The following is a 27,147-nucleotide window of genomic DNA, read 5'->3' as shown; positions in this document are numbered from 1 at the left end:
CCTCCTGACCGTTCCACTGCTGCTGTCACTGCTTCCCCCTTCGGGGGGGCTAGCTGCAACTGACCTCCCCTCCGTTGGAGGCGTGGTCAGCCCTGACTCCCTCTCTGGAGGAGACACTGCCCCTGACACATGTGACTCTTCCCCCCCACTACGCTCTGGTGGGGAAACTGGTCCCGATCCTCCACTGCTGCTTTGGGGTTCCCCTCTGGCTCCTTGTTTCTGGTGCGTCCCCCCTGGGACCCCCCTTGCCCTGACCATCGGCGCCCCCTTCTGGGAATCTTCTGATTCGCTGGAGAAGCTCATAGAATCTCTCGGGCCACTGTCATACTCCCCTACGCTGCCCTCGGATTCTTCCCCTTCGCTCTCCCAATCCTCTCTCCCCAGTGCTCCTGCTCCTGATTCCCTGACACCAACAATACATCATTTTCATATAATTTTCTTTCAATAAACAACATGCAGTAATTTTAATTCCTCTTTCCATAACTTTTTCCCAAGATGAGAGATGAATATTATATCCTTAATATCTAGCCTAGTGAATCATTACTGCTTTAACTTCTTCATCTTTGGTATACCACTCCAAAAGTAATTTGTACATTGTTTATAACACTTTCACATTGTTTTCCACCAGATCTATTTCAAACCTCGATCTCACAGTATTAAAACCCTTTTTTTAATCTACTTTAAAAACATCATTTAATTGATGATACTGTAACCAATCTGTTAGCATTTCTCTTATATCTTCAAATCTTCTCAGTTTTAATTGGTCTTCTGCCTCTATTAACATGGGGTGAGCTCCCGTTGTTCGGTCCCTGCTCCTGCCAACCTAGCAGTTCGAAAGCATGTCAAAGTGCAAGTAGATAAATAGGTACTGCTCCAGCGGGAAGGTAAACGGCGTTTCCGTGCACTACTCTGGTTCGCCAGAAGCGGCTTAGTCATGCTGGCCACATGACCCGGAAGCTGTACGCCGGCTGCCTCGGCCAATAAAGCGAGATGAGCGCCGCAACCCCAGAGTCGGTCACGACTGGACCTAATGGTCAGGGGTCCCTTTACCTTTACCTTTATAGGTGGCCCAATCCCCTCATATATTTAATGTTTTAACCGATATTGCTTCTAATGGAGAGAGCCACCAAGGTGTTTCTCCTCTCTAGTAAGTTTTTATATCTGTCCCATACCTCGTATATTGATTTTCTTACCAAGTGGTGTGTTTTTGTTGTATCATACCATAAATATGCATGCAACCCAAACCTATTATCATGACCTTCCAAATCTAGTAAATCTGTATTTTTTAATAAAATCCAGTCCTGCAACCAGTAGGTGCAGGACGCCTCATAATATAACTTGAAGTCTGGCAAGGAGAAGTCACCTCTTTCTTTAGAGTCTGTTAGTAACTTATATTTTATTATTGGTTTCTTCCCCTGCCAGATAACAAATTGTGAGATATTTTGTACTCTGCAAGATTTCTCACTATTTTGGGGTGAAATCTTACCCAAAATCAGTGCTAATGGCGACAGTGCTTTTCCACTTATGGCAGAGGCAGTGGGGCACCCACAGGCATGCCATCTGAAGCAGCAGTCTCACCTGCCTCATGGCTGGGCCAGCTTTGGTCCATTATCATTGGTAGCTTATTCACTGGTGAGGTTTTGGCTTCGGTAAGCCTGCAATTTATGCACATCCAGCTTTATATGCTTGGCAAACATTTTTGTAAAAATTAAAAAGGGGGTGGAAAGTGTGCATGTATGCAGGGAAAAAGACTTTGGCAATCCCAGCCACCATTGCACCAAATGTGTTTTGTCTATACACAATTTTAGCTTTAAGTGCAGTCCACAGAATGTATCCCCATGTAAGTTGAGGGCTTCATCTACTTCATGCTGCTAGGGTGGAGGTCCCATTGAGATAGTCCATATTCTGATTTTATTCCTTTTTTTAACATGAAGTTTTATTGTTTCAGATTTTTGTAAGTGATCTTGTAAAGTGTTAAGTTAAGCGGCTAAGTGTATATGAAGTAAATAATAAAACAGATGGCACAAGAGGCAAGGCAAAGTGAATACGGGCTTTAAGCATTTTCTCATAAAAGCCTTTCATCAGCTAATCCACTGAAGAGATTCTGGAACACCCATGGAAAACAGAGCGCACAGAAATGACAATATTATATCAGTTCTAAATCTGTACATGCAGGCAGTTCACATCATAAAGAGGAGTGAGTGAAGCCCCTGCCAGACAGCGGACCAACACGTAGCCCTCATGAAAATGTTATCATAATCTCCTACGTGATAGTTGGGGAATGGATTCCGTTTGAGCCCTTGATGTGCTCAGTTTCTTCTCCAGTTTATAGTCCTCAAGAACTGGGGGAGGAACTTTTCCAGCAGCCACATTCCACCACAAAAACCTTCCTGATCCATTCATCCTTGTGGTCTCTGATGACGTGTTGGAGGTTCCTCCATTCCATTCCACTCCAGGGCTGCCTAGCGAACTGGCAAAGGGGTTTACCTTATCCTCACCGATGCTAACATTTAAGAGTGAGCCGTGAACGTCTCGATTTGCCTTTTCCCTGTTTCTAGGGAACCGGGTCTATCAGACTGTACACCGGAGGTCAGTGACTGTTCTTAAAAAACACATTTGCACCACGCACAGAGAAAACTTTAGAGTTCTGAATAGCTGCTGCTACCCTGAGTTCCGAAAAACTCTTTTCCGTGTTCTTATCTTCCACGGACTGCATGCACACAACTCGAGATTGCGGCGCTCGTTAGCAGGTGCGAAAGACGCGTCATCCAACCTTCGATTCACAAGGAATCGCAACCGCGACAACTACTGCCTCCTTGCAATCCGAGGAGAGAGACATGAACGGCGCATGCGCACCTGGGGGCGGGCACGCTTCCAGTTAAGGCGAGTTTAGCGGCAGCCTCAACTGAAGAGAGTGCGCGTGCGCGCTCGGCAACTGCCGTTCCGGGAGCAGGACGGGGGTCAGCTGTGCCCCGGAAGCGGAAGCGGCGTGACTGGGAGCGGTCGCTTTCCTTTCCGGCCGGGGAGCGTGCTCTGGGCAGCGAGAGAGGCCGTCTGTAGCCATGAGCGTCCCGGCTTTTATCGATATAACCGAGGAAGACCAGGTCAGGATGGGGAGCGGCTGCTGGTTTCCCTCCGTCGCTGCCCCTCCCGGAATGCAGGAGGGCAGCTGTTGTCTCCTCAGGCGCCGGAGGCCACCGCTAGGGAGGGCGGAGGAGGGGGGGGAATGACTCGTGGAACCTCATTTACACGTATACACGGGTTCCACGCCCGCCCTACGAAGCGCCGGTTAGAAGCAATGAAGGAAGCCGTGAAGGAAGCCGAGGCTGGCGGGGTTTTGCTTCCTAGCAGCTTCGTAGGCCCAGCTGGGGCCTCGTCCGGCCTTTAGACTCGGATCCTTTCTGCACCTGCTCGCCCCGCCCCCCTCCCGCTGCTGCTGCTGCTGCTGCTGTGGCCTCTAGCAAAAGCCCTTCCTGCGAGGTTGGTTGCCTTTCTCGCTGGATCAGCACAGCTGTCTCTAGAGGCGCTTAACCTCCCAGAGATTGTGCTTAAGAGCACGATGGGAAATGAATATTTCTGCCTGTCAACATGTATCGAATGAGAAATTGCAGGCTGTATAACCATAGCTGTCAACTTTCCCCCTTTTTAAAGGGAAATTCCCTTATTCCGAATAGGATTCCTCACAAGAAAAGGGAAAAGTTGACAGCTATGTGTATAACAGGGGTCAGCAACCTAAGGCCCATGAGCCAGAAGCGGCCCACAGAGGTCGTTTGACCGGCCCACGAGCCACCCCCTCACATGCAGCACAGAGACTCACTTCTGCGGCACTGGAAATTGTGTCTGTGCATGTGCAGATGCCAAAAATCGCGTGCACGATCCAGCCCACGGAGGGATCTCCACGGGACCTATCCGGCCCAGGCAAGGGGTCCTTGCTGACCCCTGCTGTATAATATAGAGAGCCCCATGAAGGGCTTTGCTTGAAGACTGAGTTGATCATATTTCTTTACTACTACTCCCCCTGCCTTGTATGTGTCACTGGCTCTTGTTCAGGAAGAATAGAGAGCGTATTCTTAAATGTATATTTATTACATGGCTAGGAGGAATGTGATCAAGTAGTGGGAGCTTTGGAGTTAAGCTATTTAACACAGCATCAGTGTAGAGTCACAAAGAGTAAACAGGATGATCATAAGTGTATGTTTATGACATTACTAGGAGGAATATGATTAAAGGATGTTATTTTTATAGATGCTTTTTTCCTTTGAAAAGGCTGCAGAATTAAGGGCTTACCTGAAATCTAAGGGAGCTGAGATATCAGAAGAAAATTCTGAAGGTGGACTTCACATTGACTTGGCTCAGATCATTGAAGCATGTGATGTGTGCCTGAGGGATGATGATAAAGGTTGGTGTTTGCATAATTTCGGAAGCTATTGATAAGCATCTGACCTAGGGTTGTGATCTAGTTTCTTTTAAATTATCTGCCTTCTAGAAAAGTGAGATGTTCTCCTTTAGGGCATAATTGTATACAAGGGGCCATGTTTTACAAGTGGGCACAGCTGCCTGCCTGTCAGTTAGTTACCTGATGATAAATCTAAGTCAAAGCCTAGAGTGAGGCTTTTATTTAGAAAAATAAGAACACTGAAGTGGAACATGATAAACATACTGAATAGTGTGGAGTAATTGGGCAGAACTTGACATTTCCCAGTGAATTTGTTTAGCAGTCAACTTCAAGTGCTTCTTCACACGATGTATAATTAATTAATTATTAATTATTCATACAATGTATAATTAGCAATGGTGTCCTGATTTGCACAACTGTGCAGAGGACAGGGGTGTAACAGATTTTTGTCTAATGCCAGTTATCAAAGTAGCCATTGTAATTTTTTTATAGTTCATTTCAACACCCTTCAGACAAAAACAAAAGAGTTGTATGGATGTATCTATGGCCTTTTAAACTGGGAGCGTGTGTTTCGGGTTTTGTTATGTATATTGTGTTATGTATTTTTGTGTCTTTATACTGTAAGCTGCCCTGTGAGCCTTGCATGAAGGGCAATATAGAAATTCAATAAATAAATAAATTGGAAGTCAAGTAAACATTCCACAGTTACTGTTGGTGTTTGCAAAAAAATAATAATTGGTCCATTAGTCTAGAAAGAGTTTTCTGTATGTTGTATTAACAATGTAAAGCTGAGACAGTCTTACCAAAGAACAATTCAGTGTCACATTTTTCATTACAGAAATATGTTTTTGTTTTTCAATATAGATGTTGAAAGTGTGATGAACAGTGTAGTATCTCTGCTTCTTATTCTGGAACCTGACAAACAAGAAGCTTTGATTGAAAGTCTGTGTGAGAAATTGGTCAAATTTCGGGAAGGTGAACGACCATCACTCAGACTGCAGCTGTAAGTGACTTAGGTGATTGAATGGAATAAATACGTCTTGTACCACAATTCTTTTTTATTCCATGAGAAGCAGGATTTTTGGCAGAATGTATTAAGAGTATCTTTGAATGGGTCAGTAAATTATGTCTGGGCTTGATGGCCAATCATTAGTGTCTTCCAATCAGTTGTAAGGTAAAGGACCCCTGGACAGTTAAATCGGATCTCACCACAATACAGTGGTACCTCGGGTTACATATGCTTCAGGTTACACACTCCCCTAACCTAGAAATAGTGCTTCAGGTTAAGAACTTTGCTTCAGGATAAGAACAGAAATCGGGCTCTGGCAGCAGCAGGAGGCCCCATTAGCTAAAGTGGTTCTTCAGGTTAAGAACAGTTTCAGGTTAAGTACGGACCTCCAGAACGAATTAAGTACTGAACCCGAGGTACCACTGTAATGCTTTGAGTTAGATGCAATGGAAGCAGCTATCTGGGAACAGTGTGGGATTCAAAGAAATAGGGTGCCTCTATCATTCTGGGACTAGATAAGCGCAGCCACTTGCCATCACGCTTTGTATTCTTAAAAAAAGAAAAAGTACAAGTTTATCCGGTTGCAGATGCACTGCAGATTGTACACTGGTACAAAACATACATACTATTAAAAGAGATTTTGGCTGCAGTCCCATGTGCATTAACTTGGAAGAAAGTCTTACTGAATTTGTGCAGCTCGCCTCTGAGTAAGCATGCGTAGGAATACTTTTGTACTGCTGAAAAAGAGGAGAGAGGTGGGACCTAAGCAATTAAACACTTGTTAGACGCATATATTTTATTCAGTATTTTATTTACATAGCAGATTAAGCAAATTTATTAAAAGCAACACTTAAATAGAAGCTCTGAAAGCCACCAGTTCTATTTTAATTTTTTTTGCACCACATGCTGCCAAATACAGGTATGGCACATTTTAAAAGGAAATGTTAGGCAAATGTGGATATATGCTACAATGGATATGTCTAGTTTTAAATCCCTCTCCTTCCAATGCTTGGGTTAAGCAGAACAGCTTCCCTTTCAGCCCAACTCCTCATGTTTCATAGATATTAGCAACATACTCCAAGCTTGAGGACTCTTCCATCCATGCTGACCTCTCTATGCCATATTGTCGTCCCAGCCCTGTTTGAGTACAACCAAATCACTCTTGAGGTTCTCACTCCTACTAACTGCTCAATGCAGCAGTGAGCACAACCCCTTTGCCTACTTAAGGCAAAACCTTTTTCTTCTGCTGCTTAGGCAAACATAAGAATCCCTTGTGATCCTTTGCAAAAATGCACACAGCTTCAGAAATCCTATGGATAATTAGGCATGCCTGACCTGTTGTCATTATCCAGCCCAAGGGAATTCTAACTTGCCTGTTAAAAACAGCTATTGTTTGCTGGTGATCAGGCAAATGTCCTTGTTGAAGGCAAGTATTAGCAATGATTTAGAATCTGATAATGCAACTTTCATATTTCTGCATGTATTAGTTAAACGTGAATAATAAAATATCTCAATGAATTACATAGAATATCAAGCAGGGTTCCACTTGCTCAGTGGGGCTTTCCTGACTTTTCCCTCTACTGCCCCGTCAGCTTCTGAGCAATGGTGTATAATTTGTGTTGTAGCAAATTAGGGGTTGCTGGAAAGATTTAAAACAGGGATGCAGAAAGGGGAGGTATGGGGAAGTCGCTGAAAGAAGGTTTAAGGAAAAAAAGGTCAAGAAATTATACGTGTTTATATGTTTGTTTGTTTATGTATTGTGTTGTATTGTCTTTTAATATGTGTTGAAAAACCAATAAAAAATTTATAAAAATATATATATATATATAATTTGTGTTGTAGCATACAGGTGGGGGTGGGCAGAGGGCTGCCACAGGACAGCAAAATCAGGAGGAATTCAGCAGGGCTCCATTGCATATACCAGTGTTTCTCAAACTTGGTTCCCCATCTGTTGTTGAACTACAACTCCCATCATCCCTAACCTCTGGTCCTGCTAGCTAGGAATGATGGGATTTGCAGTCTCAACAACAGCTGGGGAACCAAGTTTGAGAAACACTGGCATATACGGAAGTCCTTTTTGGCACACACAATATAACAATGAGACTGTTAAAAGCCTGAGTGAAACTTGGTTGAACTTAATAGTGGCAGAAGTGATGACTTTAAACATTTTTAATGCTTGTATTTATTTCTGTTTACATTAGATGTGCAGTGTGTGTCCATTAATATGTTACAAATGTTGGAAATATATTGACTTGTCATTATTCCTTAGACTGAGTAATCTCTTCCATGGCATGGAGAAGAATACCCCTTCAAGGTATACAGTCTACTGCAGCCTCCTTAAAGTAGCCTCCAGCTGTGGAGCTATACGGTACATTCCAACTGAACTGGAGCAGGTAAGCAGTTGAATAGTATTTGCATATTAACAAATAATCCCTTAAAAAATTAATAAGATTTGCAACAAAGCAAAATACATCATAAGAATTACATAATAAGCTGCATAATCAAGAACCCCTTCTTGATTAAGGAAATCCCAAATTGTGATTGTAAAAATAACAAACATTGTTGTTTTGCTTTATGCAAGCCTGTCTGGAGTGCTGCCTTGTACTCCAGCGTCCCAAGACAGAGGGTTTCCATTCTCTTAAGGGAAAAGTAAAGCATGGATGGGAAATTTCCATTAATGATTGCTGCTCCTGAGCAAGGCACAGAATAGAGTTTCATAATTTCACATTCTTCTGAGTTTTAAAATATTTGCATTTTCAAAAATTGAACTTGAAATAACTTCTCTCAGTAGTAAAAGTCATTGCCTTCTGTGTCAAATCTTTTATAGGTTCGAAAATGGATTTCAGATTGGAATCTTACCACGGAGAAAAAGCACACCCTTCTTCGGCTGCTCTATGATGTTCTCGTGGATTGCAAAAAGAGGTAACTGAGACTACGTACTGTGCCAAACAGTTTTGGCACAATTTTGGCACAATTCATTGAGGCAGGGGAAGATCACTGAAATATTTACCATTTCAATTATTGTTTTTAAATTTGTATGACTTGTGTTCAATTGTGTGTTTAATATAAAGGGCTGCTTGTTCTCATTTGAATGGTACAAATATTAATTCTTAGATTGCATATGACAATTTATGTTTAATAATATTTTTATTTTGGTATTAAATGCTAGACTGTAAACTGTTGAGCCATCATAGAGGAGAAAGGAGTAATTTTTAAAACACTCCTCCTCCACGTCCATGTTTGTTTCATGGGGTGGAAGTGGGGTGAAAAGGAGATTGATTTTTCTCTCTACCTGAACATTGGGGAAGATGGGTAGAGTGTTTTTGGGGTAAAGGTCTCTCTCCTCTGTTGGGTTTGCTTGAAATGATTGCTTGAAATGATTGTTCAAGTGGTGGAGAACAGGTGAGCATTAATGATTGCTCAAGTGGTGAACAGGTGAGCATTCATCTGATCTCCACTCAAAAAACGATGGATTATCTTAGACAGAAGAAACTGATCTCCAGTTTTTCCATATGGACTGAGTTCAAAAAGTGAGACAGGTATATACTATACTTTCTTATTGACACACACAATTAATCAGTTATTGGAGCCTGATGTTTCTGGAATCTTTACTGGAAATGTAATGTGGATGGTTTTTCCCTTCTGAGTGCAAACTAAAAAAAGAAAAGAAAACACAAGAACTCACCGCAGCCTACTTCTGTTCTTTTTATAGTGAAGTTTTACAGAACTGCTTGATAATACTTTTTTCCAGGTCAAACTTGATGGTGATAGTGATTAGCTGTCAGTACAAAATCTTAAAATAGCAAAGGTCTCACTAGGGCTGTTAAAAACTGTGCTAGTAAAGAAAATAGACTTTGGGGCTTTAAGAAAAATGGAGATATGCCTTTGTTTTGATTAAAGAATAGATGTGTCTTTTATTATGGTAATATGAAATTATGTTGTTTTTCTAAGCTGTTCTATTTGGGTCTTGAGAATCACTGGTGCTAAATGCAGAAACATGGCGCTTGACATTGAGATTAGTCTTAAGAAAACCCTCAAGGTTGAAGTAGTGGTAATAGCACAATATAGTTGGAAGAAAGCTAATTTTTGTATGAAAGCTGTGCTTTTATAACCTAATGTTATTGTCCTCTTTCAAAAGCCAATTAAAAGCAAAACAAGCCCACCATTTTATAAATGCACTGTTCCCATAATATGAGATGCTCTAATTTTGAAAGTAACATTTTTTTCTTTGACTTTTATTATCCTTTTATCCAAGAGATTTATAGCCTGCCCTTCATCAACATTGTTTCGTTTCAATTACATTCATTCTCAGGAGCAAGATAGTGGAAGTAAGAAATTGTACTCTATAAGTGTAGTAATTGAGAATAGAGATTTCAGTAACAGAAGAGTGAAGCCCTCCCCACTCCTGATAATATCTGCTCCTTGATTTTCGTACAATTTTCAGCATTACTTTGCTTTTTAATGATTGTATCCAGATGTGTTCTAGTAAGTCGTGTAAATATGTTTCCACCTAAGAGAGAAAATTCTGTAACTGGCAGGTAATTTATCAGTTTAAAAGTATAAAATAAACTGTAAAGTTCTATTTTAAAAAAAAGAGAGAGAGAGAGACCCCTGAGACTGAATGACTATGTAGCTGTTTTACCACTTTGGTACCATTGACAGTCAAAACTCCTACATCCTTTCAAGTGCACTTTTCATTTGAATCATAGCTTCACAGTGCCTTTAACTATCTGACCATCTCCTTTGATACTCCCTTTCTCATACAGCTAGAATTTTGGGGTCATCCAATGAATCTGAATGTTGGAACATTCAGGAGAAACAATAAGAAGCACTTACTCACACAGTGTATAATTAAGCAATGGAAATTGCTCTAACATAACTACTGCATGTACGGGGACGCGGGTGGAGCCTAGGACTTGCCAATCAGAAGGTCAGCGGTTCAAATCCCCGCAACGGGGTGAGCTCCCGTTGCTCGGTCCCTGCTCCTGCTAACCTAGCAGTTTGAAAGCACATCAGAGTGCAAGTAGATAAATAGGTACCACTCCGGCGGGGAGGTAAACAGCATTTCCGTGCGCTGCTCTGGTTCGCCAGAAGCGGCTTAGTCATGCTGGCCACATGACCCGGAAGCTGTACACCGGCTCCCTCGGCCAATAAAGCAAGATGAGCGCCGCAACCCCAGAGTTGGTCACAACTGGACCTAATGGTCAGGGGTCCCTTTACCTTTAACTACTGCATGTAGTACAAGCAACAACCATCTTAGACGCATCCAACTGATGTGCAACCATCACACCGACCCCAGAAGTGGCTGTAAAAGGGGGTGGGTTGGGGGCGGAGTGGGCTTGCACGTGCTCTGCTGACGTGTGGGGTTCAGGAAAGCAAACCCCCACGCAAAACAGTTGTCGCCTGTTATAATTGCTGACTTGGACAGGGGTTGAGGCAAGTTCATAAGCTACGAACTACTTGAGAACCGGAGATTATATATACCTTTGAATGCCTGTTGTTGAAGTGTGAGTGGCAGAGAGCTGTCACACTCGGTTCCTTCCCATGTGCATCTGGTTGTGAGCACAGGATGCTGGTTTAGTTATGTCTTTGTTCTGATCCATCAGTTCTCCCCTTATGCTAAGTTTGTACATTTTGAAATGATTTTAAAAGGAAGTACTGTTTCTTGCCCACAGTGATAATGCAGCAAAAGTAATGGTAGAGCTGCTGGGAAGTTACACAGAGGACAATGCTTCTCAAGCCAGAGTTGATGCTCACAGGTAATGTAAACATTACAAACTACATTTAGGATTGTTTCATGTGTTAATGGTCAGTGAAAGTTTCAGTAACAAGAAATGCAGCCCCAAACATGCTAAATTCTTATTCCTCTCCCCACTCTCCAAATACTTTGCTTGCCACTTCAGATTTGTAGATGAATGGCAAGGGGTTTTGCTAAAACGTTTTGCTGATGGTGAGAGCACAACCGGTAATGTGTGGGATGTGCAGGGATTCTTAACTGAATACAGTCGTACCTTGGTTGTCAAATGGAATCCGTTTCGGAAGTCTGTTCGACATCCAAAAACATTTGACAACCAGGGCGCAGCTCAAGCGGAAACTGCATTGGGTGTTTGGCTTCCAAAAAACGTTCGCAAACTGGAACACTCTCTTCCGGGTTTGCGGCGTTCAGGAGCCAAAACATTCAAGTTGCAAGGCATTCGAGATCCAAGATACGACTGTACAAAATATCTCCCACATTAGAATGCCTAAATGTCACCCTCTTACTTTTACGAAGTGGTTTTGTTGTTGTTGTTTTGTATTTTAGCGATGGCCAAGACCTGTTGGTATAAAAATAACCTTCTTGTCTAGAGTAGAAGAAAAGTTCAGTTGAAGTACATGTCTAAGACAGTTGTGCATTTCCTGTCCAATTCCTTTACAATTTCTGCCCAGACGCAGAATCTGTGTGTATGAAACGGCAATTCTTTGACTTCTGTCTGGATCTTAGTGTTTGTAGAAAATACCAGTTGAATGCATCATCAACATTTTTAAACATTATCTGAGACTGTGTAAAATGCCTTTCCAATATCATTCTGTAGTTCATCTGCCCTTGCAGTGATGCATAGTTAGGGCACTTGGCTCTGCTGCTTATTGGGACCTCAGAGAAAAGTGCAAACCATGTAGATGTGTTTTTAAGGGTGCTTCCCCCCCAAAAAAACTATTCTACTGTTAGGGTTATGTTTGTTTGTTTGTTTGTTTGTTTGTTTGTTTGTTTAAGTTATACACTGAATAGATTTCTTCAAACAGGGAGATGTTCCATAATATTAAAGAAAACATACTCTAGTTTGGACTCCTGTTGTAGCTGCCATTGGTTTGCGTTTGTTATGAATGGGGCAGTTTGGAAAGGTTTATATAAGGGCAGTAGGGAGAAATACCAGCTTTGGTAGTTCTTCCAGGTAGTAGCAGCAGTGTGTCATATGTTATTATGGTGGAAAGTAGTGGGGGGAAGGGTTAAATTGCAGTTCATGCAAGTGTAACAGGCAGGAGGAAAGTGTCTCTGAGCAGGTACAGGAGGAATGTGGAGTAACTACCGTATTTTTCGCTCGATAACACGCACCTGACCATAACACGCACATCGTTTTTAGAGGAGGAAAACAAGGGAAAAAACATTCTGAATGAAACAGTGGATGTATCATTTTTGTGCTTCATGCTGTGGCCACAGACATGTGATCTGATGGTGAATTTGGGGTGACCCAATGCAAAGATCCTGAGGATCCATGTGGATCCATGCTTTTTAACCACATTTTTGCACCATTGCAGCCCCAGGCAACAGTGCGTGTGTGATTTTTGGGGGGCAGGCTGTAGCCATGGACATGCTATGTGATCTGATGGTGAATTTGGGGTGACCCAATGCAAAGATCCTGAGGATCCATGTGGATCCATGCTTTTTAACCACATTTTAAGTGGGGAAGGAAGGAAAAATACAGAATGGACAAGGAGCACGAGAGGGGTGTGCAGAGAAGCAGCTGGCTAAGAATGCAGGAGAGGGGTATAACGGGAGGGAGGAAAGGAAGGCAAAAGTTTTCCCTCACCTACCCACCCAAGCCAGCCAGCTCTCTCTCTCTCTCTCTCTCTCTCTCTCTCTCTCTCTCTCTCTCTCTCTCTCTCCTCCTGCATGTTTTCAGCAGCACCGGAGCACAGAGACGACACTCTGCTTGCCTGGAGGGGAGGGGCTTTCCCTGCTCTTTGTTCCGTTTGAGCAAACACAGCAAGGAAACAGAGGAGGGTGGGCAGTAAGACCCTGAGGCAGAATGCAGGAAAGCAGCCACTTCCTCTTTTCAGGTTTCCCTTCTCCGAGACGCGCGATTTGATTTTTGCCTGATTTTTTTTGCCATTTGGCTCCAGGGACCACACATTCGCTCAATAACACGCACAGACATTTCCCCTTCCTTTTTAGGAGAAAAAATCTGCGTGTTATAGAGGGAAAAATACGGTAATATTTGGTATAGAAAGGAGATCAATCTGTAATTTTTTTGTTGGTTTCCAGTTCCCTCCATTTTGCATGAAAAGCAGTTAATACTTTACTGTAAGTCTACTTGTTCTGTGAAGCAGAAAGCCAACTACAATAAAATATACGTAACTGTTGTCTGGGGCTGGTTCATGGCCAGCCACACAGCTAGGTAGCCAGACTCCCCACCTTTTTGGGACAATGATAGCACAGAGAAAAGATTTTGTTCTGAATAGCCTTTTGTTTTCAGTGAATGTTCCTGCAAACTTAGACCTAAACGTTTGGTAGGCATCCCTAAATATAGATGCATATTTAATTGTGTCATGGAAGGAGAAGACAATTGGGCAGGCTTGCTTTTATATATAGGTGTTACAGATGCACACCACTTCTTTCCCCTTACATCCCATAACATTTTCAGTGTTAGGCAAATCCCGCCCCGCCCCCCAGGCTTCTTAAAGAGAACACTCAACTTTGATTAGTTTTTATGCTGCTTTTGTTTGTTATCTCTTAACCCAATGTGTTTATATGTATTTATGTTGTATTTGTAAATACTGTTCAAGTGTTTTTTGGAATACACTTTGATTTGGAGGTTGTCTTTGCAGAATGGTTTTTAAAAAGCTATTAAATTAACTAGAAATGCATTTTTTCTTCCTTACACTTTACTTTCCTAAATAGGTGTATTGTCCGTGCATTAAAGGATCCTAATACCTTTCTCTTTGATCACCTTCTCACCTTAAAACCAGTCAAATTTTTGGAAGGAGAACTTATTCATGATGTAAGTATTAATTTCTAAACTTAAATATTAAACACTTGGCATGCTGCATGTGAGATAAAATTGCTTGACCATTTTAGTGGGATTTAATCACACATAAGTTATTTTGCATTGTGTTGTTTATAGTGTCTAGGTTTGCATGTCATGCTAACCCTTGGTTTAGCATGATGTGAACCATTAGGAAATAAGCCTTGAGCTAACTAGTTATCCTCCCCTCACCCCTAGCTTCTGGAAGGAGTAGCTTAGAATATTTTGATTTTTCTTGTGTTTGATCACAGCTTGCCATGCTCAGATCAACAAATTGTGGTTAACATTAACTACAGTTTGTTTCAGACAAACCAACTTCAGACATAGTTACTGAAGCCATCTTATTTAACTTAATCAGAGTTGAGAGAAGTAGACCTCTACAACAAAATGTTGTAATCTGGAGTGCTTCCGGATTCTGGATGACCATTTCATTTATCCTCTTCACCTCACATTTCTTCTTAAACCCTGCTCAGACCTCATTGGGCTGGGTTATTTTTGGAGGGTGTAGCGGTGAACCCACTTGTGCTCAATCCCAATTGTATTAAATTCTTTAATTTCACTTAGGCATTTCCTTCTTCCCACCCAATTGATAGGGTCCCCCTCCCCGGTTCAGTGTCTTAATGTGTTTGGGGATTTTCACCTTTGTAAATACCGCCCCGTACAGATTTTTGTTGTATTTTTACATACCGTATTTTTCGCTCTATAAGACACACTTTTCCCCTCCTAAAAAGTAAGGGGAAATGTGTGGGCGTCTTATGGAGCGAATGCAGGCTGCACAGCTAATGCTGAAGCCAGGAAAGCAAGAGGGATTGGTGCGCACCGATCCCTCTTGCTCTCCTGGCTTCAGGGATAGCCTTCCGAAGCCTCCTTAGCGCAGCAGGAGCGTTCCTGCTGTGTTCAGGAGGCTTTGAGATGCTATCCCTGAAGCCAGGAGAGCAAGAGGGATCGATCCCTCTTGCTGTCTTGGCTTGGCTTCGCTTGAGAGCCACTGCGCAGCTTTCCCTCTCTGCTCAGCACCCCTTCAGCAAAGCGGCAGGAGAAATGGAGCCCCTTCCATTTCTCCTCCCACTTTGCTGGAGAGGCGCTGCACAGAAAGGGAGAGAACATTTTTTTCCTTGTTCTTCTCCTCTAGAACTAGGTGCGTCTTATGGTCGGTGCGTCTTATAGAGCGAAAAATACAGTAGCTAAGGGATGCCACAAGTTTACTGGTACTTCTTTCTTCAGCATTAGTCCCTACAGAAGCATAAGCACAGGAAATATGAATTTGTATTAGTAAATAGAAAAGTGAGACCAGTGTATCTTGGGGGGAGGGTGGGGTGGGTGTGAGATAGTTGACATCAAATATTGAGTTCTTTCTCTAACCTGGTTCTGTCTTCATATGCATATTTTTAATTTTGTTTTTGAATGTTTAAAAGTGCAACCAGTCTGCATGCGTCAGTGGAGCGTGAAAAAGAGAGTGAAAGGTTTTGCCTGGGAGGAGCTTGGAAGGGGGCTGATTAGCTTCACCACTGACTGGTGGACTATTTTGCTGTAATTTCCTTTTGGTACAGGGGGGGTAGGGTAAACACCCTGCCCAGTCTCCATTGCATTAAACGCTTTCAGTCTGACACCAATTTAACTTTTACTTCACCAGTTACCCCAGCATCCAACAGTCTCATGCAATAGAAACATATTTTTGAATAAGATGTTGAGGACAAGTGGCTCATGACCATCTTAAGTTTCCCATTTAACTCTAGTTAGTTAAAAGAAATCAAACCAAGATTTGATCCTAATTGGTTTTAGCTAACTAGACTTAAAATAAACTGGGCTGTTAATTATGGTCTGCTTTTGGAAAGTATTCCCCCCCCCCCCAAAAAAAAATTTGGTTTACAATAATTTGTACGTAGCAGGAAACTGGTTTAGTCAAAAGGGAAAGTAGAACCATTCACGCTCATTCTGATCTTTGCAGAGGAGGAGAAAGATGGGGAGTGGGAAGTGAGTTCAGTTTGCCACGGCTCCTTTACAATCATCCCTAACGTCGTGACGGGCAATCTGTGGCCCTTCAGATGCAGTTGGACTTTATCTTCTGTCATCCTTGAGTATTGGGCATTCCAATGGAGTTGATGAGAATTGGAGTCCAACAACATCTGGAGGGCCACAAGTGTCCTACCCCTTCTGTACACCATGGCAGCTTGAATTCAACCGGTATTTTCTGTTCTGTTCTCTAAATGAAATGTTCGGGAGACGTCTGTTAAATTAGACATGTTCATATCTTGTCGTGTTCTCACAATTGACAATTTCTTTCTTTGTAGCTTTTGACAATTTTTGTTAGTGCCAAGTTAGCATCCTATGTCCGGTTCTATCAGAACAACAAGGACTTCATTGATTCTCTTGGTAAGTTTTTTTCTTTCTTTTTTAATGCACATTTGGTGTACCCAGCACATATGACTGTGATATAAATGTAGCTCAGCTACTCAGAAGGAGGTGCTGTGACTGGACACTTGCTCTGCTGACTGTGTCTAGGTCCAGGATGAGTACCCTTTTTTGCCTTGTGCGCACAGTTACCCCTTACCAACCATGTGGAGGCTGCATACAGATCAGCTGAGGAGGGGAGTAATGGCTGCTATCCCATAGCTGTCAACTTTCAGATTTGAAAATAAGGGATCAGCAGCCTCACCTGTCCCAGGGACACTCTACGGGATATCTAACAATCCAGGATAGCAGCGGGAAACGGCGCTGGAATAAGGGAATTTCCTGCAAAAAGGGGGAAGGATGACAGCTATGCGCTATCCGCTTACCAAATGGTTGGTCTCATGACCAGGGAGGGGGCAATTTGCATCCCCATCAGGGCACTGGGCTTCACCCACTCCAGTCCTGTTCCCCCAGCCCCTGCTAGCTCCAAAATTTATGGGGTCTGAAGGAGCCAGGAAAATTGGCTGCATGGAGCAGGGATCAGATCAGGCTCCTGAACTTGTGGTTTGCCACCCCTGGCCTCAGCATTTAAAGTTTCTTCTTGGGTTCTCCAGTCCTGTTTGAGATTTTGTCCGCTCCTGCCTTCACCATTTGGAATGGATCCCACACTCCAAGGCGCTCAGGCGCTTTACTGATCTGCAGGAGAGTTGTTCCCAGGGTGCTTATGTTCTACCACAATAGGGCTTTCTTTCCAGTTGTGTGTGATTTTAGTTACATAATATCAAAAAATGTATCAGAATACAGTTTAGTTTAGTGACTATTCATTCTGAATTGAATGCTTTTCTTTTGCTGTCTTTTGTGTTTGAACTGTGGTTTTCAAGCATCCACTTGGAAAGACACAGGAACAGTAAATCCTGTGGGAAGCAGGTACAGTCATACCTCGTTACGTTTGCTTCAGGTTGCGCGTTTTCAGGTTGCGTCCCGTGGTGACCCGAAAGTACCAGAAAGGGTTACTTCCGGGTTTCGCCGCTCGCAAAATGACGACATGCGCAGAAGCGGCAAATCACAACCCATGCAGACGCGGGTTGCGTTCTGCTCATGTTACATACAGGGCTCCGGAATGGATCCCGTTCGCAACCAGAGGTACCACTGTATTATTATTGAATCTGCATTTCTAAACTGAAAATAGCCAGTTTGAGAATTCTGACATCACTCCCAAGTTATATCCACTATGTTATTCATAGATGAGAGGTAGAGAGAGTAGATTTCCCAGTGTTTATTGTCTAAATGATTAAGAGCCCTGTTGTTGAAGATAGCCTCCATCTTGTCTTCTTGCTTTTCTTCAGTTGGTCACATACTCCACCTGTGCACTGAGCAAGCAGCAGTTATCAACAGTGCTGCATGAGTGTTGAGGGGGAAACCCGACATAGTGCCAGAGTGCTGCATAAATGACCTACCAAGCCTTGTGGGGGCAGCCCCATTTCCACAAAGCTGGCAACGGATGTGCAGCAGAGAAACATGCAGACTACTGCATGGGCGAGGTGCTGTTTGAGGAGCAACCAAACCCCCTTGTTGTAGGATCATGATGTGAATCAACCAAATCTCCCTCTAACAAGGCTGAAGTACAATCAGATTGAGTACTTGCAAGTGTTCTTATGCAAGCTTAATCTTTTTGCAGATGCATTAAACCTTGCAAACCACATTCTGTCCCAGTTAATATGTTTCATAGGATGAAGCTTTGTGATGGAATGTTAATGTCAGCAGCCTCTTTATTTACACACTGTGGAAAGAAAGGAGTAGTAATTAACACTTTGGCACTCCCCCATTGATGTGTAATTGACTGTTTCAAAGGAGCACTGGTTCATAAGCTATTGCATGCATGAAAATTACTTTTTCTGTATTGCAGCATTTTAGGACAAGGGTCAGTGACAATGCAAAAATTGTTCAATGATGCAAGCTTTTATATTATGACATTAAGGTTTAGATATACTGGTAATGAATAAATGTTTCCATAAAATTGGGGTTTAAAAAAATAGTGACCAGAATGGAGGTTAATTTTATTTGAAAAGAAAAGGGTAATAGGCTTTAAAGCATACAGATCTTTTTAGGACTAGGTAGAATCCTGAAAACAAAGGTGAACATTCCTCAATTTAAGATAGAAATTTTAGAAAGAGAAATATATTATTTTTCTTAGTGAAAACAAAGAAAGCTTTTCAACTTATGGTAGCTGATATAGTCACTGCTTGAATATTATAAAAGCATGCATGTGACTATAGTGCTCATTAAATATCAGGTATTTTAAAAAAAATATGAGTAATGGAGCCTCTCCTAGGATGTTACCATAGATTAGATTGTGCCAATCAAGTGCATTCATAGGCAACTTGTTTCATTTGGGTGTAGTATAAACATAACAAATTCTTGTGCAATGGATTGAACCAACTAATAGTTATACTTCTAGTAAACCCATTGAAATAAATGGATTTAAGTAACTTAGGTTCTTTGATTTCAGTGGATCTACTCTTGAGTATGACTTGGTCATCCATTGTCTGTGTGTGAAAATAATGTATTTTTTATGTATTTGAAATGCATTCAGATATGGAGAATAGCACTGAACACATCTAATTCTTTTTTGGGCCAACCGATTAAGCCAGCCCAAATTGTTGGGGTTTTTTTTAAAACTTTTATGGTATTGGAAGTAATACTCTAAATGCTAGTATGCTTTTAAAAATATTTTCTATTTTTTACAAATTAATGTTTTCCCTTATTTTATCCCCCTGCTGATTTTATTTTTCTTCAAAATTAATAACAAGGCTTGCCAATCTAAATCATCTATTCAGCAAAAGCTCTCACAGGTGGCATCAGTTTGTTACAATGTGTTGTTTTATTAATGCTGACAAGTTAGGCCAACAGTTGTATTATCATGTGTCAACTGTGAATCGCCCTAACATGTTCACATTTAAATCTGGTAGTATGGGCAACCTTTTTACTTTAGCAGGGTAATTAACATCTCATTTGCATTTGTTAATTAGAGTTTATGAGCACTAATTGATTTTTTGTGCTTGTAGATTTCCATTAAAACCAGTTAGCTATAGTTTCTGAAGCTCCCTATTCGCTTGAGTTATGATGATCACATTTTTGTTGAATTGGTGCCAGATAAATAGCCTTCATCATAATTACTGCTAATTAACACAACATTATGTCTGGTAGTAATGTGCTTCCCTGCGCTTCTATTAGTCTAACAGTGTTATTAATTCCAAACATAAATATTTGTTGAGTGTTCAGGTTATCTCATCCATACTTCTTTTCCAATGTCTGAAACTTTAAAGAGACTATTTTACAGAAACGTTATTCAACTATTTTGTAAAAACAAATAACAAAGTAAATTTACACCAACTTATTTTTTTGTTTGCCATTTCATGTATTGCTGCATATTGTATTATAGCCTTCCCCAACCTGGTGCCCTCCAGATGTTTTAGGACTAGAATTCCCATCCACCTCAGGAGATGGGGAGAACTGCTGTAACATCACACTTTTGTATCCCAAGAACTTCACAATCAATAGCATTTGTAGAATTCAACAAGATGGCATATTATCTTCTGTTCCTCCCATGTAAATGAATGCATAAAATACAAATTGGTCATAATATGGAATGAGTAATATCAACAAGAAACTGAACATGTATCTTCCATAAACCTACAACGTATTTTGAAATCAGTTCTGTAACTACCCTAAGAATTAAGGACCGTAAGAGTTGACACTTGGAAAGTGAACCTCTTGCGGTGGGGATGGCAGGTCACAGTTGCCTCAGTATGTCTCACTTGTGCTATAGAAAGAGATTGTTAACTGGGGTGTGTAGGGGGGTGCAAGTAGTATGTTAGGTACTTAGTATCTCTTCCACGCTGCATAGATGAAAGGGGCGGTAGGATTACACCTACTAACTCTGTCCTGACATTGGTGCAACATCTGTTAGATGTGTGTGCAAAGAAAAAATGTAGCAGCCAGTCACAGAAGCACCGTTTTTCATACAATCATTAAGATTTCTTGGAAGCATTTTGGTTTTCCCAATATTACTTCATAACAACATGCAGCCTTTCTAGCACTCTGCCACTGCTGAGCACAGAACAAAAGCCAGCACCAGGTGACAGTGGAGGATGACCCTCAATCCTAAACAAATAGGCCTACTATTCTGCAAGAAGAAACAAACTCATTCTCTATCTTCACCTCCTGTATTCCGTTCTTAATGCAAACTGACCTTATCCCCACCTCTTGGAATAAATTAAAGTTCCGAACATCATAATCCCGTTTTTGTACTGTGAATTTTGCAATGCAGTTCTCCCAGAAAGTATCTAACTGCCTGACGTGGATCAACAATTTCCTAGCAAAAACTTACACTGTAGTGTGATCTCTAATGCAGGTTTATTGCATGAACAGAACATGGCAAAAATGCGACTGCTCACCTTTATGGGAATGGCTGTGGAAAACAAGGAAATCTCATTTGACACCATGCAGCAGGAACTACAGGTTGGAGCTGATGATGTTGAAGCATTTGTTATTGATGGTAAGAGAGGTTATATGATCATATTATATGCAGGCTGATAAGACCTTTACTGATACTGAAAACCTGTACAACAGTTAATGATTTGAAGCAGGCAGTTAGGATGTCACAGTCACCTTTTTGCTTCTTTTGGTAAAGTGCATCATCACTGGTGTGGAAACGGTGCCCATGCTATAATCCAGTAGCCAGTGTAAAGTCCTGAATTGGGTCATTTTGGGGCAGGGTCCCTTGTAGATTATCCAGACCCAATTTTTGGGTTCTTCAGGCATGGAGCTGACAAGGGGAAGGGGAGCGTATTCCACCCTGGCGCAGATAGCAAACAGGATTGCTTTATTGTTGTAACCACAATTTGAATGCAATAGTTGGCTATGCAGTGTTTCTTGTACTGTTTTGTGATATATTAGAAATCCACCTTTTAATTGTTGCTCTTTGTTAAATTGCATGTGATTTCCAGTGAGAACCACCTTGTAGAAAGTGCACATTGTACTCTCTTACATATAAAAGCACTATGCAAGGCTTTGTGAAATACTTCCCTGTAACACATTTTTCTGCATGCCATGGTATAACGACAAAAATTGAACACCCGTTGAAAGAACATCCCTGCATTCACTTCAGTTCGAGGGGATTACTGAAGCTCTTATCAGTCAGGGTTTCAACACATGTTAAAAGAAATTCCTCATAATTTATTTATTCTTTGCAGCTGTAAAGACAAAGATGGTGCATTGCAAAATTGATCAAACACAGAGAAAAGTAGTGGTCAGGTGAGTCTTAAATCTTTTTGTGAAGCAACTTAGTGCAGTGCTAATTATAGCACTTAAACATCTGTTTAATATTTTTACTAGACGCAAGATATTCCTATCAGTTGCCTGTAGTTAAATAGTTGCTATTTATCATAATTTTATTAAAGCACAGACTGAATGTGATTAGCTTATTTAATGAAAGAGTCCTATTTTCCAGCACATTTCATTTAATGGCCAAACAGTGGTAAGAATACTAATGAGTTTTGTCTGAGGTTTTTAAGTACTGACGAAGGCTGCAGAATACCAGACTAGCTGGTCTATAAAGCCTTGTTATAGAGGGTAAAACAGTTTTGTTTTCACATCTTATCTCATGTTTTATTTTTTTCTGAATACATATGTACTGAAAATATGGTGCTTTTTTTGAAAGCAGAACTTTGATGCAATTCCTTTTACATTTCTTTATTTTAGTCACAGCACACATCGAACCTTTGGAAAACAGCAGTGGCAACAGCTGTATGATACACTTAACTTCTGGAAACTAAATTTGAATCAAGTGAAAAACAGTCTCCTTAGCTTGTCGGATACCTGATTATTTGATGTAATATTTAGTTTGTATTGGATGGAAACTCAGCTATATTAAACCATTCAACTTAATTTTGTGAACTTTTTATTGAAAATATCTAATTGGCTGAAATACATAAAATAACTTGAACTACAGGCTGATAAAGCAATAAACTTTAAACAAGAATGAATCCTGTTCCCCTGTTCTGTTTTATAATCATAAGATCTTATATTCTGGCATAAAGAAGTAGGATAGTCATATGATTTTTATAAATGTGGTATTTTCTGACCTTTAATTGGTACCTTTCAAATGAAATAGCTATTCTAAAGTATTCTTTTTAAAAAAACTAAGGTAGACAAACCTGCAGAAATGAAAGCAGTTTTCTTAATACATGACATTTGCTCCATGTATGTCACCAGTCAAAGACTTTATGCTTCTGCTTTATCTGCTGTTAATGTTTTTTCTGGATCTCCCTCATGCTTTCTCTTTCTTGGGTGGCCAAAACTTTTTAAATGCAGAAACCTTTCAATATTGTCAATTCGTGTTTTTATGAAGACATTTTGTGATTTCCAGTCTTTTTCTTCAGTGTTCTGTGAGCTCTGCTTTAAAACAGCTGCACTGACTTCTGAGAGTGGTTGAGAAGTCTTCTGTTGTCCTAATGGGCACTCTGTTGTGACCTAAAATCCACACATAAGACATTAAAGATTTCATTTTCTCATGGCTGATCAACACCCCACTAGACACTCTTCTTGACATTATATAGACATATATATTGGGTGTTTATGCACTGATTTCTTCTGTTTATGTATGGGAGATATAACGAATTGGCATCTGTGGGTATTTTTGTACTGCCCTTCATATTCCCAGTGCATTTTTAAAGAATGTTTTTTTTTTGAAATGTAAACAAAATAAAATGCCATCATAGTACAAAAGCAGGCAAAGAAGATTAAAATTGTATCTTAAAAGCTTGGAACTACAGAACGTTTTTTGGTGCCAAAACGACAAGTAAGTACTGGGAAACTTCCCTCTCTATCAGATTGCAGATATGATTTACAAATGGGCATTGATTGCACTTTAAAAGGAAGCACAATTCCTATCCTTTCCCACATGTACATGAAGATTGTTTTGTAAAAGAAGATTCTATAAACTTCCTGCCAATTTCTAATTTAAAATTCTTCAAATATTACTTGGGGGGGCAGTGCATGGAGGGTGAAGAACACCTTTCACACCCTGCCCCACCCCTGCTGGTGCTCAGGTGCAGACAGAGCACAGAGGGCCCTCGTGTGCCCTGCAGAGGCTGGGTGAATGCATGGAGGGAGCCCTCCACGCTCATCGGGTCCCCACTGCTGACAGCCACTCACATGCGGGGGGGGGGAGTGCCTGGTTCACAGTCCCCAAGTTTCTGCATCTGGAGTCATGGCCCCCCATGCTATGCCCCTGCCACCACTATCAATTGTGATTACTAACAATGTAAGGCAAGTAGGGTAGCTAGGATGGCTTTGGGGAATAGGAACAAGTGGGGTGGGGGGAGGAATCAGGTGTTCTTCTCCCACTCAGATTTTGTTCCAAGTAGAAGAATTTCAGAGCCACAAACTCAGTTTGAGGAGGGCTTACAACTTGCCCCAGGGATGGGCTGAGTCTAAAGGAACTGGGAATAGTCTAGTAGTTAAGCCTATTGTTGGTACTGAATGTTCCAGGTGTCTGTTATGAAAAAAGGAAGAATGAGTCAATTTGATTGCTTGAGACCCTAACCAAAGATTGGTCTCAGGAGGGCAGGAAAAGAGAGTTGTTCTCAATAAGCCCCAGATAGCACTACACAAAGCCTGTTTTTAATTGGGTGGAGCACTCCTCATGCATACCATATTTTTGCCAAATTGCCTTTTTTTGTTTTATTAGATTTGTGCCACATATGATGGTACAGTGCTCTTACATGACTTACTTTATTTCATGATGTAGTTGATGGATTGGTCACGTACACAACTGATGAACTTGCAGGATCAACCTATATGTACATTTGTTTTTGTTTTCTTTCAGTGTAGTCTGGGGTTTAAAATAGTAAATACTTTGTAGTTTCTAAAAGTGAAGATCCACTTCATTAAATGTCAAGTACTGATTTGAACATGTTGTGTTTAGTATTGTTAGTACATAAGAGATTGAGCATGGGCAGGCAAACTAAGGCCTGGGGGTCAGATCTGGCCCAATCACCTTCTAAATCCGGCCTGCAGACAGTCCAGGAATCCGTGTTTTTTACATGAGTAGAATATGTCCTTTTATTTAAAATGCATCTCTGGGTTATTTGTGGGGCATAGGAATTCGTTCTTTTTTCCCCCTTCAAAATATAGTCCAGCCCCCCCCCCACAAGGTCTGAGGGACAGCGGACCAGCCCCCTGCTGAAAAAGTTTGCTGACCCCTGAGACTGAGGAACTAAATAAAATGTTAGGTATACTTCCATGTCTAAGAACAGATTTAGATTGGGTGACAGGAAACTACAAACTACAAAAATAAAATATTGAATGCATGTGTTCCAAACAAATAGTTTTAAAGCAAATGTTATGAAGTACATTGTACTGCCTTCAGCCTTGCAAATTCTCGGTATCTGAAACAATGGCTGAAAAGTAAACAAAAGTAATATAATATGCTTGAATTTTTGCTTGGTAAGTTATTGTTAAGACATAGTCTTCAATTCAAGCAGACTGGCTAAGATCCAGTTGATTTATATGCTGTGACTTTTTCCTGCTGTTTTCCATCAACTTTAATTGTGAAAAATGTTGCCACTTTTGCCCTCTTGATATTATTTTGGAGATCAAGAAGGTCTTAAAGCATCCAGATGCATACAGTTCTACACATATCTCTGGAGTTAGCTCACCAAGGCCTGCTCTGCAATATTTTTAATTGACTTACGTGTTCTGTGGGAAAAGAGGGATCATAAAAAGTCTTTACTATTGCATTCCATTCTTCACTGGGATTTCTCTTGGGGCCTGGATTGATACTTCCGGTATTCAAAGTGTCAGCAATTCCATTACTGTGGGTAGAAACTGATTGACAAAGAGGAAATGGTAACAACTGCCTCTTATTCTCTAGGTACTAATTATATAGTGCTAAACCCCATTTTATCTTTGATCCATAAAAAACCCACCATTACATTAAAGTACAGAAAATAGGTTGACACAACATTAATTTGTAATATTCTTTTTTTGGGGGGGGGGAAGGAATATCAAACCATTTTAGAAATCAAAAAGCTAGTTGTGCAAAAGCATAGTTCACTGCCTTTTTGCTTAAAGAACCCATTAACAAAAACAGAATGGGTAGGATTCAGACTACACATGGGAAAATACCCACAGAACTCTTCTGCGCAACTCGGATGGAGCTCTGGAAGCCTACAGGAGACCTCTCTAGCCTTATTTAGATTCCTTCTCCTTACCCAAAATAACGAACATGGAGAGGAGATAAAGAAAGGAGAAGGCATGTCAAGGTGTCTGTATATGTGTGTGGCTTGTAAGGGTTATTGTTACTAGGTTATGCTTGTTTTTAATTGTGTGTGACCTCAGATTTGGGGCAGGTAAAGAAACACAATAGATCTCACAGTAAGAGTGGCCCATGAACAGATATGATGGATGTGTGTGTCTGCTCAATCTACTCTCCAAGTGCTGACTTGATGGGCTGTTTCAGGCCCCCTGCGCTCGCTTATTAGCATTCTTTAATTTTAAACTGGACATGGACTGGGCATCCCTTCAAACAGAGACCTGGCATCTGTAAAATTGGGACATGCAGCTTCCTGTCTTTCATAGCAGGCTGTTGAAGAGCCAAATATATTCTAAGTTTATGTTTACTTTTGGTTGTTGTTTGATTTGGGTCTTTTATTGCAAATTTATAAAGAAGAAAAGAGAAGAGAACCAGATCAGCTTGCGTTAACCATACAATGACCACCACTGCATCCATTTTAATTTACACATACAAATTGATATGCCATCCAAATGTCCAAACAAGGTCGGTAGCCAATCAAAATAGATGTTTACACCTTCAAATGTAGCAAGGGTGTATAAGGGTGCAGATGGTAAAATTGCACCAAGCCCTACACCTGTAAAGGGGCCCATACTCTCAGCCTTTTTACTCTTCTAAAGGAGGGTTTCCCAAACTTGGGACTCCAGCTGCTGTTGGACTACAACTCCCATCATCCCAAGCTAGCAGGACCAGTGGTCAGGGATGACAGGAACTGTAGTCCAAATACAGCTGGAGACCTACGCTTCAGCCCTAGGAGCCTTCATAAGGGAGCTGCTTCCAGAGCAAGAACTGTCAGGGGAGAGCGACTGTTTGCCATCAGCAGGTAGGTAGTTTCATCTGTGCTGCCCCACTTCCAGCCAGAGTCCTTCAGAAGAGAGTTGCTGCCATGGGCTTTATGTGTATATGCATTTTAATGAGCTGAATAAGAGTGAAAGATTCTGAGTTAAGGGGGTGCAGAGAGTATGTGTATGAACATAACAGTGCTCAGTTTATTTTCGGGCTATTTTCTCAAAGTTTATTTTGTCTTATAGATTATAAATGCTGCATTAAAAATATAATGCAACTTTTGCTTCAGTTTTGATGTTTAGCTTATTTTTTAGTTGTTTAGTTAACAGTGTTTTATAGATTGTAACTTTCACTGATTATTTGTTACTTATTCTACACAACTTATGCTTTATTTGTGATGTTGTTACTACTATTTTTTGTAAGCTGC

The 27,147-nt window shown here is 41.0% G+C and overlaps 2 protein-coding genes across 11 annotated transcripts in view; one reads left to right on the top strand and one right to left on the bottom strand.

Annotated features, from left to right (window-relative positions):
• Window positions 1-2,956: 2,956 nt before the first annotated feature.
• Window positions 2,957-22,623, top strand: EIF3M (eukaryotic translation initiation factor 3 subunit M). The gene is made up of 11 exons (XM_083599838.1): window positions 2,957-3,104; window positions 4,267-4,399; window positions 5,261-5,399; window positions 7,675-7,798; window positions 8,233-8,327; window positions 11,081-11,164; window positions 14,062-14,161; window positions 16,477-16,558; window positions 20,991-21,134; window positions 21,832-21,892; window positions 22,340-22,623. Exons 1-11 carry the CDS (start codon window positions 3,063-3,065, stop codon window positions 22,458-22,460), a joined length of 1,125 nt encoding a protein of 374 aa, XP_083455964.1. The 5' UTR covers window positions 2,957-3,062; the 3' UTR covers window positions 22,461-22,623.
• Window positions 22,519-27,147, bottom strand: part of CCDC73 (coiled-coil domain containing 73) — a 59,340-nt gene continuing 54,711 nt past the window's right edge. For all 10 annotated transcript variants that reach the window (XM_083597893.1, XM_083597891.1, XM_083597896.1 and 7 more), the window contains 2 exons: window positions 25,335-25,468; window positions 22,519-23,110 (listed from right to left, as the gene is read on the bottom strand). In XM_083597893.1, the coding sequence (XP_083454019.1) occupies window positions 22,862-23,110; window positions 25,335-25,468 (383 nt within the window). In that variant the 3' untranslated portion in view covers window positions 22,519-22,861. The remainder of the gene's footprint in view (window positions 23,111-25,334; window positions 25,469-27,147) is intronic.

The sequence above is a fragment of the Podarcis filfolensis genome (genome assembly GCF_964270895.1).
Source record: "Podarcis filfolensis genome assembly, chromosome: 1".
Lineage (NCBI taxonomy): Eukaryota > Metazoa > Chordata > Lepidosauria > Squamata > Lacertidae > Podarcis > Podarcis filfolensis.
The sequence above is the reverse complement of the archived record's forward strand: the minus strand, read 5'-3'. Positions and strand labels throughout refer to the sequence as shown.